We start from the raw sequence: 19,051 nt of genomic DNA on the forward strand, positions 1-19,051 counted from the left end.
CAAATACAAGTAATTTGCAATCAATTACAGGTAGTAAGAAAATAAACTGCTAACTTTTTTACGCTACGTCCACACCTATACGGGTATTTTTGGAAAACGCAGCTGTTTCGTCCACACATAAACGGCGTTTGGAATCACCGAAAACTGAGATTTTTTAAAACTCCTTTTTTGCGTTTATGTGTGGACAAGGAATACAGAGTTCGTCAGACAACGTCAAAGGTATGTGCTTTTTTCACGTCACGCTATGCACCACGTTATTGTTTACATGAGATGAATTGCAGAATGGCAGATAGTCAGATTAACAGTATTTTGTCTCTATCTTCAGTTTTTACACGCTTACATATAAACACGCAGTTACTGTCCCACTATTTAGAAAGGCAGAGGCGTCACGGTGTAATTATTTTACGTGTAGTTGTTTTTTTCCTGTGTAATAATATTCAAAATTGCTATCAATACATTTTTTAAAAAAATGCCTCTCTGTGCAAAATGGGTTTAAAAACATAAACAGCTGTGGGATCCTGTTTGTCCGTGATTTAGACAGGGGGAACAAATCGTGGCAATATCAGCCTGATGTTATTTGTATCCCACTGTAACTTTACTGTATAAAGAGCTAACATCTCCAAAATGTCAGGAGTAGTTAGTCATTACAACAAGTGTTTGTGAACTAAAAATCAAGAATGTGGGATACTGTTTGTCCATAATTTGAAGAGCCCAACGGTGCTCCCGACAAAGGAAAGACCAATTAAGCAGGGGAGACCTACCTTGGCACTTGTGCAGGTGAAACCAAAGGGAAGATATGCTTCACCATATTTTCTAGTGTTTGTCTTAGAATAAGGTTGGTTTGGAAACATATTCAGCGATGCTTCATCTCCTGCTTTGCGTTTGTGTAGGAGCCCCGTGCTAGCAGTGTCCAAGCATTGTTTTTTTTTTTTCCCCTTTTCATACCGAGCACCCCCTGCGATGGCTCTGCGCCCCCCCTAGGGGGCGGGCCCCACACGTTGGGAAGGTCTGACTTAGTACATGTATTATTATTATAATTTATTAACAATAATGAGTTATTAAATTATTGTTTTTATTCAATATGTAAATTTGTATCACTGTAAAGTGTTGCTGCAGTGAAATTTGTCAAACAATTCTGTTTTTCAATTTTACCTTATTCTTTTAACGAGATAAGTGAAAAACTTGTCACGCTGACATGATGACAGGAGGAAATCTCAGATCTTTAACAGAATACAAATGAAAAATAAAATAATAAACTCATGGTGCTTGTAATTGAGAGCCACCTTATGAACAACAAGTGCAGTGAAAGTGAAGAAAATCAATATGCATGAGCTTTGATGTGAAAAGCTCATACACTGAAAATCACAATAAATGAGAGACATTCACACATCTTGACAACAAGTCCTCCCTCTGTGGCTCTTCAGTGGTTATTCTGCATAGAAGCTCTTAATTCACCTGACTTTATGAACTCTGGCATACAAGCAATCATCTTCTGTAGGTTCAGTGTGCTGAAGCGGCTTTGAAAAGTGGACTTGGCCATACTCCACCTCTGCTTCCACCTGTCCTGTTTGCTCCACTCGCTTCTCCTGCTGTTTCATGACCCCTAGATTAGCATATGTTACTTCGTGCTCACCTTCTTCATCTGCAAATTAGCAAGAAATGTGAGAAATTGTGAGACTTCTTTGCTTTTTTTTTTGATAGGAGTGAAATAAAAATATTCACTGTCATGTCTGCTGTGGAAACAGCTGTTTCGTTTTAGCACAAAGACTGGAGACGATGTGAAATGATTTGTCTGACTCTGATCAAAGTTCACACAAACAAAAAGATTTAAAAAATGTTTCAATAGTGAAATGTAGTTTTATTGTTGGGGGGAGCTGTTTCTCCTTCTTTCCAGTTATTGTATTAAAGTGAGCTGATCAGGGATAATCAAGTTTTTGTACCTTTTTGTTTTGTTGGTCTGTTGTTTTGCTTTTTCCTCTGAGCACAGATGAGCGCTACACCCACAACTAAGTAAATTACAGCTGCTGAGAGAACAATACTAACCATTGGGAAATATCCTGTTCAAAACAAAGAAAGCCACAAACACAGATGTTTGAGTCAGCAAACACACAACATGTTTTTATAGAAAAGGACAAGAAGGAAGAGGAAAATTACACACATTGAACTACAGGTTTTTATTTTCCACTTACTAATGTACCATGGATCATCACTGCTGTTAGTGGAGTTTTCTTTTGACACGATGCCAGTTTGTGTATGATCTGTTGTTGTTTTAATACACAGGGTGTTATTGGCTTTATACACCCACCGTGATATCTGTGACCCATTGACTGAAGTGCAGTTAATGAAAATGCAGCCTATGAGCAAAAACAGATTATTTATGTAAGACAAAGCAACCAAAATGATGATACGTGTTATTATCAGAATGTTCTCACTCACAACAGGTAGATATTCTCTCCTCTTTGGAGACGTTGTTTCTGACTGAGCAGGCAAGACGTCCTGAGACGTGCTGTTTCAGAGTGATGATATTACTCTCATTATTTACAGAAAGAAGCTCAGCATCTGTCAGTGTGCGTCCATCCAGAGTCCAGCTGTACTGAGGACTGTCCCCTCCCTCAGAGGAGCAGGACACCTTCATCTCTCCCTGGGACAGACACTCAGAGACCAGCAGGACAGAGGACACAGGAGCTGAGAGAAACACACAGATGAGTTTAGATGTTAAATCAGGATCTTCGACCTTCTTTTAAGTCTCAAATGAAAAGCACAAAATACATGTGTCTTGACTTTTTTTTTTTTGCATATTACAATGTTACATTGATATCTATTCATCTGTTATGAACAGAGAAAAAAATACCTTGAATAAACAACTGTAAAGTCCGCTGGCCTGATGATTTTCCATCTGAATCAAAGGTCTTAAGGCTATAATTACCACTGTCATTGCTGCTCAGGTTATTGAGCCTAAATGTTCCATTACTGGGAATAATGGTAGACCTGTTTCCTATCATATTAACCTGATTATTTTTCACATCTAATATTTTTAAAGAATTCTTTAATAATTGGTATCTAGGTATTTCTGAGGTGCTTTTCATTAGTTGGATATCCACACTTCCTCTCAAAGCTCCATAACACTGAGCTCCATCCTGTCTGCCATCACAGTAAGTTTTCACACCTGCAAAAAAAAAAAAAAAGCTGTCATAGGTGTTAGTTTATCCCCAGATTGCCTAATGCAGTGGCCTGAATTCTAGCATAGAGGGCTTTGCTGTGTGCCCTCCTTTCTCTTTCTCTTTACGGAAAGCTAAAGATCAGAAGTGGAAACAAAAGAGGGTCAAAACACCACCAGGACTCAAAGACTAGGCAGACCAACCTGAGCACTGGGTGGATTAACTCTAGGAACACTTAAAACTCAGTGCCTTACACATGGATTTTGTTGTGCTTGGCGTTATACAAGACTAAGTATTATAACAATACTGCTTCAGACTTTATTGTTGCCTTTCTTAAACTTGAAGTTTTGTACTGTCGCAATTCAGTTCTGTGCATTTAGGATGTAGTTAGAATGATGTGAAAATGTTCCCTGTTCCTCTCTATTCCGAGAGGAACAGAGAGGTCATGTATTGACTCAGCAGGCAGCTTTCAGACAAACTTCTCTACTTAACACAGATGCAAACTTGTACAACCTACATACAGCTATTTCCTGTTAGTGATCATTTCCAGATAAGAACATGTAAATATAGACCAGGCAGGAAGAGATTAGTATCACATCTTACATTTGCTTTCAGTATCTTAGTATTAACTACTTAAAGCACTTGCCAGGAGACAATATCAAGTTATTCATACTAAAATCTCCTCGTCCAACTTAATATCATCTGACTGATTCCTGTTCTACATTCAAGTCACTGTTTTATCTTCTTCAAATTATTTAAAAAGTAAAATTGTTCACATTCAATATGCGTTATATTCACATTGGATAATTAACATGAATTTTTAAGTAAATAACAGATTGCTTTACATCTCAACTCTGAAATCATGGCACAAGAAATAACCATTTGCAAGTTGTTTACACTCATTCTATGTTAAGACAGTTGAAATGAAAAACATTTTAACGAGTAAAAATGAAAATGGATCGAAATGTGATATGAGACACATACCATGAAAACAAACAAAAAAAAGTGTGCAAACAGGAAGTTGGTTTTGTATAGCAGAAATAAATAGAAATAGTCTAAATAATTCCAGAGTATTAGATTCTAAAACGTATGCACAACCTGTCCAGGATGTACCCCACCAATAGATGGATGTATGAGATGTGCAGACTTTATATATTTGTTACTGAATATGGAAACGCTTTTTAGTACTTTAGTGCTCAAATCCTTTTTAATTATCTCTCATAATAATGCATAATGTAAAGCTTTTATTAAGTGTCTTTTAAAATAAAGTGCTAGTAGAAATACATGAAAAAAGCTCACTATAAGAAACTCCGACCAGCAGCACCAGCAGTCCCACCGCAGCTTTCATGTCTCGTCTCTGTTCAGTGTGTGTGACCCAGATAGAAACAGCCTGCAATGTATCCTGTTGAAAGCTTTGACCTATAAGAACATTGTTATAGTCATCTTTTTTTTTTTTTTCCTCTGAGGTGTAACTAAGGAGGTCTTATTTTTCTTCTGCTTTCAACATCCCACGACTGGACATTTCTGAGCTGAAAAAAGGAAACAATCCTTATAAGTAGTCAAACACAGAGCTAATCGTTGCACGGTAAAAATTTATAACCACGGCCACATTTCTTCTGCATATGATGATAATAATAATATTGATAGATTTTATTTGAAAGCACATTTCAAGACACCCAAGGACACTTGACAATAGAATAAAACACATAATAGAACAATGACAACAAGGAACAATAAGAAAACTAAAGCGCAACGTAAGATAAACAAACAATAGGTTCACAGTGAATATGCAGATTTGAATAGATGGATTTTGAGTTGAGTTTTAAACTGGGGGAGAGAACCAATGTTTCTTATATCTGGGGGTAGAGAGTTCCACAGCCTGGGATCAGAGCAACTGAAAGCTCTGAAGGTGAGCAGTAGAAGTTTGTATTTAATCTGGAATTTCACAGGGAGCCAGTGAAGTTCCTGGAGAACAGGGGTGATGTGCTGGTAGGAGGGGGTTCTGGTAATAATGCGGGCAGCAGAGATTTGAACCAGTTGAAGCTTATGGAGGGATTTTTGGGGGAGACCATGCAAGAGAGAATTACAATAGTCAGTACAGGAGGTAACAAGACTGTGGACAAGAATGGACGCATACGTTTGAAGTGTGTAGTCGCCGTAATTTAGATTTTTATAAAGTCAGAAATATCCATGATACAGTTTTGGACAACAGTTTTGTCAGTGGCACCTGCCCCTTTGCTCGTCAGTGCCCCAAGTGCCCTTTTCTTCATACATTTTTTTGTTTGTCTTTTTAATGTGTGTGTGTGTGTGTGTTTGTAGTAATAACAATTGACTATTAACACCAATTTTGCTAAATAAAGGATCTGTCTTGCATCAGTCACATTATGACCTTTAAGCAATCCTCTCCCTTAATGACAGAGAGTGCTGCTTACAAACTGGGAACAAGCTCACAAAGAGCACTCGTATTTTTCAAGCATACAACACACGGAGACAAATAGGAAAAACAAAAATACAGAACTAAACTTTTACTAGAAACATGATACCAAGAACGCAGGGGAGGCACAGGAACAGAACAGAAAACCTAGAAACCAGGAACTATAAATATAATACAGACAGAAAACAATCATTCAAAGAATATAACTTAAATCAAAAACACAAATACTGGGTCTCCACACCCAGTACTGTGACAAGTTACAGTCGTAAAGTTCTGTTTATTAGCTTTATTGTGTAAAGGATCATTTCAAAATGTATTCAGAAACTTGATACCACAGCATGTGCATGAGTCAGAAACAGACAGCCTTGTTGAAAATATTGATCTGTGAGGTAAGTAGACGGACAAGGTAAGCGACCCATGTTGTAGGTGACGTCAGACGCCGGAGATTTTGGCGGAGAAAAAGCAAATGGTAGCATAGAGTTTAACAAAGGTTTTTCAAGCTTCAGTATTACCAAATATACTAATCAATTGTCATATAACTAACAACATCTGTTTTATCATCTCTAACACCCTGGAGGACAACGGGGAGAGTTTAGACGCTCTCCAAGATTACATCGACCGCTGTTTTCAAGATTTAGTAATGAAGAAGGCCCAGAGTGCATCTTCCCCGGCCAAAATTGAGACGCCGTCATCGAAGAGATGTCGCCCGGCAGACTCCCCCGGTACAACATCGCCTGCCGGCAAAGACATCGCAGACATCCTGGAGTCAATCGACAAGCGATTGTCCAGTTTCGATGCGAGGCTGTCCCTGGTGGAGATTTTACACCGGGAATTTAAATCTCTGAGAGAATCCCTGGAATTCAGCCAGCAGCAGGTGGAAACGCTTGCCGCTGTAAATGCCACGCTACGGGAGTCGGTCAAATCTCTCACCGATAACATGACCCAGCTAAACATTGAAAATAAAAAAATAAAAGAGTCCGTTATCGATCTACAAGCCCGTAGCATGAGAGATAATCTTGTGTTTTCTGGTATTCCAGAAACTGCCGGAGAGGACGCAGAGGCAACGGTGAAAAGCTTCATTAAAATCCACCTGAAGCTGCCGGAGGACACCGTAAAGAACATCAACTTCGATAGAGTACATCGCTTGGGGGGCGTGAGGTCGCGGACCGGGAGACCACGGCCTATTGTGGCCAAATTCGGTCAATTCAAACAGAAGGAACAGGTGAAGAGTCGCGGCAGAGAGCTGAAAGGAACGGACTTCAGCGTGAACGACCAGTTTCCCATAGAGATCCTGGAACGACGCATGGTCCTGTTCCCAGTTCGACGTAGCTTCATCCAGAAAGGCTCCCGTGCTGTCATCGCCGTGGACCGGCTCTACGTGGACGGACAGCTCTACCGCGACCCCGGCACCACACCGTGGTTATATTGACTGCACTCCAGATAAGAACCCGCTACGCTCTTTTCTTATTCATTCACACTTTCTCTTTTAACATGGGTTTAACCTAGTAATATCAATATGATGTCATAGCAGATATAACACCGTCACCCTCCGTCATTGCTTTAATTGGAATGTTTCCGTTTCGTTTCTTTTTTGTTGTTGTTGCTCACAGTTCATGTGGTTTCTTTCTTTCTCTTGTCTTTCACTGCTGTGATCACCTACTTCCCCACTCACCTACAAACAACACCCTCTATTTCTCCATAATTTCACACCACGATCACGCAAACACATCAGCTCAACGGCAGCACATTCACAACAGCCTCACAGCACGCACAGACTTGCAGGACACATAAGCAAGCCACGCTTGTTCATATTAGTGAATATTCACACACATAGTCAGACTTATGGAGCCTCTCACCACACCTTTTTTTTCTCTTTCTATTTACAAACAAGGGATGTTTCCACATTCTCTCCACCTGTCTAAACGAAACACCCAGCGTACATCATTAGACATACACACACAATTATGGGCATGCTGAGGTTTGTCACATGGAATGTAAATGGAGCTGGCACCAGAGGAAAGAGGTTAAAGATATTTAACCAGCTTAAAAAACTACAGGCAGATGTTGTTTTATTACAAGAAACTCATAAACCTGTCACAGGTTTAAACGAACTTAAAACACCTGAGTTTCCTAACGTGTTTGCAGCCTGTTATAATTCTAGACAACGGGGAGTAGCAATTTTAATACATAAAAATGTTAATTTTACAGTACTCGATACAGTTATAGATCCAGAGGGTAGATTTCTAATTATTAAACTATCAATATTGAACAAAAAACTATGTATTGTAAGTATATACGGTCCAAATGTTGATGAACCCTCATTCTTCCACGGATTTTTTAGTGCACTCTCTGAACACCTCGATTGCACACTCATTCTTGGCGGTGACCTCAACCTTGGACTAAATGAAGACATGGATAGGCTCAACACAACAGGAACTCAGCGTAATTGGCAGTCCACAAATATAATCAAACAGTATATGAGCGACTTTGGTCTTTGCGATGCATGGCGCTCTCTTCACCCCACCAGTAAGGAATATACTTTTTTCTCGCATGTTCATCACACTTACTCTCGTCTGGATTATTTTTTGGTCAGCAGCTCACTGCTGAGTGACATTTCAGACACTGAGATTCATCCTATAGCTGTCAGCGATCATGCTCCTGTATCTTTAACACTAATGCACAAGAATAACACTACGCCAAGAAAAAACTGGAGGTTTAATATGTCACTACTTAAAGATGAAGACTTTATTAAATATTTTAAAAAGGAATGGACTTCATATTTAGACTTTAATGACACTCCCGGAATATCTGCTTCTGTTCTGTGGGAAGCAGGGAAAGCTGTGATGAGAGGTAAAATAATTTCTTTCTCATCACACAAAAAGAAAGAAGAAAACAAAAATACTCAGGAATTAGAAAAAAACATCAAATCACTAGAAGAAGCCTACGCGTGCAACCAAGATCAGGAAACATTGAACAAAATATGCAAAACAAAACTAGAATTAAATGAAATTATTAATAAAAAAACACAATTCCTTATACAAAGACTTCGCTTGCAGAATTTTGAACACAGTAACAAATCAGGTCGATTTCTAGCTAACCAGCTAAAAATAAATAAAGAAAAAACAACTATATGTGCTGCTAAAGATTTATCGGGGAACACAATATATGATCCTGGAAGAATAAACAACATTTTTAGGGATTTCTATGAAACTTTATACTCACCACAAATAAACCCATCTAAAAATGAAATTGATCTGTTTCTTGACAACGTAACTCTTCCAAAATTACTAGACAGTCAAGCAATGGAACTGGATTCGCCACTGACGCCAAGTGAACTCCAGGAAGCCCTAATAAGTATGCCCAATAATAAGGCTCCAGGTCCAGACGGCTTCCCTGCAGAATTCTACAAAGAATTCTGGACAATTTTGGCACCAGTATTCCACGGCATGTTGCAGGAAATCGAGGAAAATGGCAGACTACCACCAAATATGAATTCTACCAACATTAGTCTCCTGCTAAAACCAGGCAAAGACCCTTTATTTCCCTCAAGCTATCGTCCAATTTCTCTTTTAAATGTAGACCTTAAAATAATCTGCAAAGCTCTCTCAAAGAGATTAGAGAAAATGACCCCCCTCTTAATTCATCCTGACCAAACTGGTTTCATAAAAGGTCGGCACTCCTCAACAAACACTCGTAGATTACTTAATTTAATAGACTACTCATACGATAAAAACATCGAAACCATAATATTATCTCTAGATGCAGAAAAAGCATTTGACAGAGTTAACTGGAAATTTTTATTCGCAACTTTACACAAATTTGGTTTTGGAAACTCTTTCATAAACTGGATAAGAATATTATACAATTCCCCAACAGCTCGTATCAGAACAAATGACCAGACATCCTCCAGCTTCTGTCTCCTGAGGGGCACCAGACAGGGATGCCCACTCTCCCCTTCACTTTTTGCAATTTTTATCGAACCTCTAGCAGCAGCATTTAGACAGGCTACAACAATTAAGGGCATAAAATGTAAGAACATAGAACATAAAATCAGTCTCTATGCAGATGATGTGTTGCTTTTTCTGCAAAACACACAAACCAACCTCTCTGAGGTAATTACTCTAATAAACTGGTTTTCAAGAGTTTCAGATTATTCAATTAACTGGCCAAAATCTACAGTTCTCCCCATTAACTGCTCCTTCCATAATTCTTCCTCTGCCCCACTGCAATCCGGAAATATTAAATATTTAGGTATTAATGTCTCTCCTAAGCTTTCAGACTTAACTAAATTAAACCATATCCCACTTCTAAAGAAAGTAGAAGGCGATCTGACTAGATGGAAATCTTTACCCATATCACTCATGGGAAGGGTCGCCACTATAAAAATGATGATCTTGCCAAAAATAAATTACTTATTTTTGATGATCCCTAACAAACCATCACAATATTGGTTCAGATCTCTGGATTCATATATTTCCAAATTCCTTTGGAAAGATAAACCCCCGCGTATCAGCTTAAAAACGCTACAAAGAACCAAGGATAGAGGAGGATTAGATCTGCCTAATTTTCACCAATACTTCTTAGCCAACAGGCTTCAGTTCATCTCAGAATGGTTAAAACATACCTTCTTAGTTGAGCCCTGGCTAGATGTTGAACAGGCACTATGCAAGGATCTAGAGATTTCAGACCTACCATTTATTAGCTCAAACATCAAAAGACATGAATGCTTTAAAAGTATCAACATCAGCTTTTCTCTGACAGCATGGTGGGAGTTTCTAAAAATAACGGAGTCTTCATTAATCCCATGCAAACGTACACCTATCTGGAATAACCCTGACATATTACAAAACAATAATATGATTAATTTCCCAGAATGGAGTTGTAAAGGAATTAAATACTTAGAACATATATTAGAGGGAACAGAATTTATTCCATTTGACAGACTAGTTGCACAATATGGGATCAACAAGACAAGGTTTTTAGAATATCAACAAATTAAATCCATAGTAAAAAAGAAATTTAACCTCAGTCAAGTTGAATTACAAACACCACTAAGTGCGACACATTTTCTTACTCTTAAATCCCCCAAATTATTATCTAAAATATACAGAACACTTTCTAAATTAGATGAATCAATATCCCTTCCTATTGCAAAGTGGGAAGCAGATTTATCAGTCAGCTTAGACCAAAACTTCTGGTCTCAGATTTGCTTAAAAACCTTTAAATTAATTAAAAATCCCAGTCTGCAATTAATACAATACAAAATACTACATAGAGTGCACTATACAGGTCATCGGATGTTCAAGATGGGCTTTACATCTTCCAACAACTGCTCACACTGTCAAGGCAATACACCAGACAATTACATCCACGCTCTTTGGTTCTGTCCACCAGTTCAGAAGTTTTGGCGCGAGATATGTGAAGACTTATCAAAGTGTCTGAAATGTAACATTCCAACTTCCCCCTTAGTGTGTTTACTGGGCAGCTTAGATAATGTCACTTCAGAAAAGAATATAGCCCATATGATTTTCACTGCCCTATGCATAGCCAAGAAAACAGTCCTCATGAACTGGAAAAATAAAAAGAATCTTAATTCTAACCAGTATAGAAATTATCTATTAGATTACATTAGTCTTGATACAGCCTCTGCCACCACATCAGATCAATTGCTCTGGGCTCCTTTTATCAGCTCCATCACCTAGTGGGGGTGGGGGGTCATAGTTTGGTCCCGCCTTCACTGTTGTGATTGGTGTGGGGGTAGGGACAGGCTTAGGGCGTCGGGGGGTTCCCCGGAGGCATCTTCCTTGGGGGGCTCAACCCGGGGTAGCGGTCATGTCCGGTTGGGGGCTCTGTTGGCTCTCAGGAGACTGTTTCCTCGCAGCTGCGTGCAGCGGGGCTAGGGGAGGGTCTGTGCTGACGGACGTGGGTTACTGACCTGGTAGCCTGGCTGGCCCTGGGTGGGTCCGGGATGGGCGTGAGGTTCTGGGGGCGCTCCGTCTCTGGGCTGGGGCCCGGGCCGGGCCTCGGGGGCTTGGGTCCTGGTTGGTGTGTTGCCGGGGTTGTGGGCGGGTGGGTGCATGGGGGCCCGGCCCTGGAGCAGGGTGCCGCCGGTGCGTCGAGCCGCCTGGGGGGCTCTTCAACTGGTGGGGGAGATGGTCACATCTTGCAGGAGCTTTCCTCTCTTCAGGAACTCTCTCTGCAGGAGGGGGAGATACAGGAGAGGTGGAGGAAGATCTCAGCCTGGGCGTTTACTGTCTTATGTAGTCTGGAAGATGAGTGGATGGTGGGGTGGGTGCAGTTTTCTCTGTGGTGGGGTTGGGTGGACTGTCCCGGGCTCTGTGGGGCCGGGAGGCGCTGCTGCGCTGGGGCCCGGTCTGGATGGGCCTGGGCCCCCTTCCCCTGGCGGGTCGCGGAGTGTGGGAGTGCCTGCTGGGGTCAGCGGGGGAGCTGGCCCCAGGGAGGGGTTACCTGCCCCTCCCTTCCTTCCCTCCCCATCTCCAGCTGCCTCCCTCTTCCCACTCCACCACAACCACCCACACATGCAGGGCCTTGGAGTAGGGGTATGTCACCAGGGTGCAGAGGAGGGTACCCCCCCCCGTCCCCTTCTGGCTGCCTCTGCCTCAATTTTATCCCACAACTTAGACATTCACATTATTCACACTCTCATTACACATACATATAGGATCTTGGGGGTGGGCACGATACACGGAGTCCAAATTACCATCAGGGTGTACACCTCACCCCTGGCGTCGTTGCCCACCTCTCAATTTTAAATACATTTAGACATTGAGGGCTATCAGGAGGGACTATGCGCTTACCTGCTGCTCCTTGGCAGGTAGCTCCATGCCCTCCTGGGTTTTAATTGCACCTTAGAACACACATGCATCAACACTACAATGAGCGGGTGGAGGGAGGTTTGGAGTCTTCTCCCACCCCCATTCTCTGCGGCCTGCTGGAGCGGGAGGGCTAGGAGGAGTTGGCCGTCCGACTGCGGTCTGGAGTGTGGGGCCTCCCTGCTGCTACGGAGTCGGGGCGGTCTGCCTCTCCCCACCGCAGGGAAAAGGGTAACACCACCTGGGTCTGGGTGCAGTTCCCCCCTCCAGGGGCAAGGGTACCTAGACCCGGTTTGTAGAGTACGCTTGGGGAGTGTGATCGTGTGTACAGCGTCTCTTTATGTCTGTCTCCACGTTGGTTGAGTGTGTAGTGAGTGCATATGAGAGCATGAGGGGGGGAATGGATGTTTGTGTCTGTGTGTGCCTGTATGTCTGTGTCAATATGTCAGGTTGGGTATCAGACGCCACCTCTCTGGGGACACCTCAGGCCCTCCAAGGTTTGGAGGCCTATCTCCACCCACCACCACTTCCCCTGCCGGTGGCGGACTCCCTCAGGTGTCGGTGCGTTGGTGGTTCTTTGTGTCTGGGGGTGGGTGTCCAGGTACACACCGGCTCACTCCTTGGCGGCCGCTTGTCGGGGCCTGGAGGCTGGGGCTCGCTCGGGCCCCTTCGGAGGTGGGGTGCCCCCGGCCTCTCGGCCTGGGGCTCGGTCACTCAGGCACAGCTGGCGGCCGGCGGAGCTCATGGGCGCGTCACTGCAACTCCCCCTGGCTTCTGCTCCGCGGCTGCTGGGTGAACCCTCATCTGGGACTCTCCTCAGCTCTTACTGGAACAGTGGCGCGGCTGCCCCTCTGTTGGTCTTCCATGGTCTCTTGTGTTCTGGGGGCCTCTGGATGTCTGGAGTTTTGATCTCCTCCATACCTGCTTCACACCCTGGAGGACGGGGCTGTGGCCCCCCCACACTCCCTAGCAGATCGTTACATGGAGAAACCTTTGGAATACAAGCGCGCTGATCCACACAGGTATGCACACGGGTGTTCACTGCTCGTAGACCCAAATTACACCTTTCTTGGCTGCTACTTCGAAGCACATCTGTCCTGCGTGCTGCACAACAACATTGAATATTTAGTATTTACTGCTGTTTACACTTAGCTAGATTAATGCGATGGTGTTGTGTTTAGTATGTTGCTTTGTTTTTTTGTTTTTTGTTTTTTTTTTTGCTTGTTTTCTATTCTTCTCTCAACAGGTGATCCAGGAGATTTTTTTTTCTCCCCCCCTTTCTCACTGTCCCTCTCCCCTTCTGTTTTTCTTTTCCTTCCTCTTTCTTTCTCCCTTTCCTATCCCTCACTCATGTCTGTCCCGTCTGTAACATCTGAAAATAAAATATAATAAATAATAAAAACAAAGATCGACCAAATGGACCAATACGGCAATGCCACGATGATCCATTTGGCAAAGTAAATCCATTGGGTATCCTTGTTGGTCTTCAGACAACAATTCTGATGGCTAAAGAACCAAATGGGACAGGCAGAAAAAAAAAAGAAAAAAAAAAGAAAAAAGAAAAAGAAACAGACAGCCCAAACATAGCATCCTATGTCTGTGTCAGCTCAGCAGCCAGATTCAGACTCGTACAACCTACTTTAAGCATGTTTCTTGTTAGTGTTGAGCTTCAGAAAAGAACGTGTAAATTTAGACTAGACAGGAAGTGATCATTATCACATGTGACAACTGCTCCAAAGTATCTTAGAATTAATAAATTAAAAAAGTTACATGACACAAGTAAAAACAAACAACAAAAAAGTGTGCAGCCAGGATTTTGGTTTTGTGAAGCAGAAACAGAAATAGTCTAAATGATTCCAGAATATTTGATTTGATTTTTTAATATATGGAAAAGAATAGTGAAAAATACTTTTTCTTTTTTTTTGAGTACTATTGTATTCGGGATGCTTTACATATTTCTCTAATAATGTAAAACTTTTATTGACTGCACTTGATCGGATTTCTGCAAAACGTGTGAATAAAGATGAAAAAAGTCAACAGCTCACCATAAGAAACTTACCAACATCACCAGCAGTCCAACCACAGCTTTCATGTCTCCTCTCTCTTCAGTGTTTGTGACCCAGTCAACAGCTGCCTGCAGTCCGTCCTGTCAGAGATCAGTGTCAGAGGAGAATTCATAAAAACTTGACTAATAAGAGCATCATTATATTAATCTTGTTTTTCTGAGTAACAGGCTCCTATAGCAGTGTCGTACTTTGACACAGGATAAAGAAATTGCTGCTTCACTGAGTGAATGGGTTAAATGCAGAGACGAATTTCCCCACGGGGATCAATAAAGTATACATTATTATTATTATTATTACTACATCATTATTAAATTTTACAATAGAAAAAATGATGGTATTTACAGATGTATCCAGAAATGTGTATTTGTGTGTTGGAAATAGAAATCGGAAATACATGCAGCAATTTGTTAAAATGTGCAAACAAATGTTGGGATACCATATTTGAGAAATGTTTTTATTTAAGCCACCAGATGGCACTGTTCCTCTTGAAATGCCCCTAGTCAGGGAAGGAGATAGTGGATAGCTTGCACTGATCCAACATCAACAGTACTGCTGTTCAGTATCTAACATTTTCTTATCAATTGAATACTAAGTAAATACAATTTAGAAATTTTGATTAGTGTAAAGTTTCTAGTGTTGTATGAATTGTTCTGTATGAGTTGAACTGAAACCCCGGCATCATTTTACCGTTGTCACAATGTTATATCAAGAAAACTAGTTTATTCTAGTCAAACTATGATGTATGTATGATGTTTTCCACAGACTGAAGAACAACAATCAATGAAGGAATGGACATGTATACATTTATTTTGTATGAGAGCAGATCACAGGCCTTAACAAGAATCAATGACTAACTCTATTTAATCTGTCAAAGGGCTTATTACAAATTTTTGCTATAAGTAATATTGTTACAGCTTCAGTCAAATAATCAATTAATAAATAAGTAAAGTTAATATTTACTGAAACAAATGAAGAATCTTTATTTAATTTCTTCCCCTTCAGTTTTCTGTACATGTAAATATGACCTTTCAGCGTTCAATTCAATTTTATTTATGAAGTGCCAAAAACAGACAACTAAAAGAGCTTTACATCCTATTGGAGGATACAATAATGTACAGAGAAAACCTCAACAATCAGACAGCCCTCTATGAACAAGCACTTTGGTGACATTTGGAAGGAAAAACTTCTATTTAACAGGAAGAAACCTCAAGCAGAACCAGGCTCGGGCAGGGGTAGCCATCTGCTTTGAGCGTTTGGGGGTACAAATTTTAAACCATAACTTATATTTAACCTCCCAAGATTCGAACTCTTCCACTGCATGCATTTTTAATTTCTCTTTGATATTTGGGCTGATTGGGACCTGATGAATGTAAAAACAAAGAATTACCAGATTTTTTTTTCACCTAAATTTTGTTTCTAAGAAAAATGAGAGCCACATATAAGGATATTCGTTTAAAATTTCGATAGAACAGTAGCAGTATAATGTCCTCGTACAATTGAGTATTTATGTCTAAATAACCCAAAATGTGATGTCCACATATGTGGACGCCAGGTCCTAGGAGGTTAAGGAAAAAGTTAGAAGCTGCTGAAGTTCCCTGCTGCCATTTAGAAAAGCCATAAATAAGAGCTACCATCTAACAAATCTTTCATTACATCAACACTGTTAGCTTAACTAATTAAAAATACAATAAAGAACAAACTGAGTCATCTATATTGGAACAGGTTGGGATATCTGGGACAGATATAAACAATGATTAATGTTTGTGAATATATGGACACTATGAAAAATATACATTGCTACAGGGTAGGGAAGTGTAAAATATACATTTATCTTTGTCTAGGGAGCTTGGAAAGAATCTTTGAACAGAGGCGGTGGTTTACGACACCAATTGTCTGCCATCTATAATCCAGTTTTGAGATCCCTTCCCAGACGCCTTAATGCACTCACACCCTGGGCCATCTGACCTCAGGAAATCACATGATAGGGTGGGGCTAGGTTTCACAATGAGCTCACCCGAAACCCTGGCTCATTGTGACCCACACATGTTTTCACACCTTGGCTCATGTGATTAGGTAGAGGATCATCAGGGGGTCCTTTGTTCCTCTTTGGGGGGAAACTCCCACTGGATTTATATCTGGGACTCTCCACCATTTGACCTTAGAACTGAAGAAGCTTCTCAGATGAGAGGTGAAATGTCTTTAAGCAACTTAAAGAAGTCCAGACACTTTTCTTTCCAAGCTCCCTAGACTACGATGACCTGGATGAGTGAGAACCTTCAAAGGCTAATTTACTATTAATAATAATGAGTTATTAATTTATTAGTTTTATCCAATATGTTAATTTGTCACAAATACCTTCTAATGACAGGCAGATAAGCCGCTCTCTCTCCACACAGATGATTTCTTTGTGTTTGTCTAGTCTTTGGTCTTCAGTCTCAACATAACTGTAGCGTTTATGTATGTTTGGAAGGAGGCTGAGCTGCTTTATTGTCAATACACTGACAATTTGCACTCCAGATATGTGTGTTAAAGCAGCTCTTAGGTAATTGTTAGTATAAAAAAGATGCCAATATGTTAAAAATACAACTTCCCAGAAAATGATCAGTATTGATAGTATTATGTCTATAAGAAGTAATTTGATATTGCTTAATCTATAAATTTTAACTGTCCATTGTTTCTCAAGAATTTTTTTTAACACCATGTTCTCTTTTTCTGTGTTGCTGCAGTGAAATTTGTCCAAAAATTCAGTTTTTCAATGTTGCCTTATTTTTCTAACAAGACAAGTTAAAAACTAGTCTCACTTAAATGATAACAGGAGGAAATCTCAGATCTTTAACAGGATACAAAAAAGAACACAAAAACCCCCACTCATAAAAGCTGTGGTTGAAAAGCTTGTACACTGAAAATCACAATAAATGAGAGATATTCATACATCTTGACAACAAGTCCTCCCTCTGTGGCTCTTCAGTGGTTAGTTTGCATAGAAGCTCTTAATTCACCTGACTTTATGAACTCTGGCATACAAACAGTCGTCTTCTGTAGGTTCAGTGTGCTGAGGCGGCTTTGAAAACCGGACTTGGCCATTCTCCACCTCTGCCTCCACCTCTGCTGTTTGCTCCACTTGCTTCTCCTGCTGTTTCATGACCTCTAGATTAGCATATGTTACTTCGTGCTCACCTTCTTCATCTGCAAATTAGCAAGAAATGTGAGAAATTGTGAAACTTCTTTGCTTTTTTGATAGGAGTGAAATAAAAATGTTCACTGTTGTGTCTGCTGTGGAAACAGCTGTTTTGTTTTAGCACAAAGACTGGAGATGATGTGAAATGGTTTGTCTGACTCTGATCAAAGTTCACACAAAAATGTTCCAGTAGTGAAATGTAGTTTTATCTTTGGAGAGAGCTGTTTCTCCTTCTTTGTAGTTATTGTATTAAAGTGAGCTGATCAGCAACAGCCAAAAATTACATTTACATATAACAAATGCATCAATAAACTCAACCTAAAACAGCAAAAACAGTTATTAAACAATGTAAAATGAAGATGTATATTTAACACCAAAACAAAATCCAAAAGGTACACTAACCCGAGCAAGTGACTGAGGAAAAAATAAGTTTTGTACTTTTTGGTTTAGTTGGTCTGTAGTTTTGCTTTTTCCTCTGAGCACAGATGAGCGCTACACCCACAACTAAGTAAATTACAGCTGCTGAGAGAACAACACCGACCAGTGGGAAATATCCTGTTCAAAACAAACAAGACCACAAGTTGGCAAACATACAGTATTTTCTTAATGAAAAGGACAAGAAGGAAGAGGAAAATTACACACATAGATCTACAGAGTTTTTATTTTCCACTTACTAATGTTCCATGGGTCATCACTGCTGTTAGTAGAGTGTTTCTTTGACACTATGCTGGTTTGTGTAGACTCTATTGTTTGTTCTCGTGTAGGTTGTGTTGTTGGTTCAATACACAGAGTGTAATTGTCTTCATGCACCCACCCTGATTTCTGTGTCCCATTGACTAAGGTGCAGTTAATGAAAATGAAGCCTATCGGTAGAAACATATACTTGATGAAAAACAGAATGACCAGAATCATTAAAGTTGTCATTGTCACAGTGTTCTCACTCACCGCAGGTAGATATCCTCTTTTCTTTGGTGACATCACTGACGTTGTTCCTGACTGAGCAGACCAGATGTCCTGAGACGTGCTGTTTCAGAGTGATGATGTTAGTCTCATTATTTACAGAAAGGAGCTGAGCATCTGTCAGTGTGCGTCCATCCAGAGTCCAGCTGTACTGAGGACTGTCCCCTCCCTCAGATGAGCAGGACACCCTCATCTCTCCCTGGGACAAACACTCAGAGAGCAGCAGGACAGAGGACACAGGAGCTGAGAGAAACACACAGATGAGTTTATATGTTAAATCAGAATCTTGATCATTCTAAAGTATAAAGAATAACATATAGGCATCCAAAATTTTATAAGATATGCTTTATAGATTAAAATTATAATTTAATTTATAGATGAAATTATAACTTATAATGTTAGCATTTTCCAACAGGGAAAAC

The 19,051-nt window shown here is 40.5% G+C and overlaps 2 protein-coding genes across 2 annotated transcripts; both read right to left on the reverse strand.

The window, feature by feature from the left end:
- Positions 1-881: 881 nt before the first annotated feature.
- LOC309687450 (uncharacterized protein) lies at positions 882-4,531 on the reverse strand. The gene is made up of 6 exons (XM_082502438.1): positions 4,458-4,531; positions 2,852-3,166; positions 2,437-2,685; positions 2,190-2,354; positions 1,941-2,057; positions 882-1,642 (listed from the first exon to the last, which is right to left on the reverse strand). Exons 1-6 carry the CDS (start codon positions 4,504-4,506, stop codon positions 1,452-1,454), a joined length of 1,086 nt encoding a protein of 361 aa, XP_082358564.1. The 5' UTR covers positions 4,507-4,531; the 3' UTR covers positions 882-1,451.
- A 12,632-nt stretch (positions 4,532-17,163) lies between these two features.
- LOC309687520 (uncharacterized protein) lies at positions 17,164-18,822 on the reverse strand (the record flags this gene model as incomplete). The annotated part of the gene is made up of 4 exons (XM_082502557.1): positions 17,164-17,677; positions 18,072-18,224; positions 18,344-18,532; positions 18,615-18,822. 4 exons carry the CDS (start codon positions 18,820-18,822, stop codon positions 17,487-17,489), a joined length of 741 nt encoding a protein of 246 aa, XP_082358683.1. The 3' UTR covers positions 17,164-17,486.
- Between the last annotated feature and the right edge of the window lie 229 nt (positions 18,823-19,051).

This window comes from Aulonocara stuartgranti (genome assembly GCF_965226115.1).
Source record: "Aulonocara stuartgranti genome assembly, chromosome: 2".
Taxonomy (NCBI): Eukaryota; Metazoa; Chordata; class Actinopteri; order Cichliformes; family Cichlidae; genus Aulonocara; species Aulonocara stuartgranti.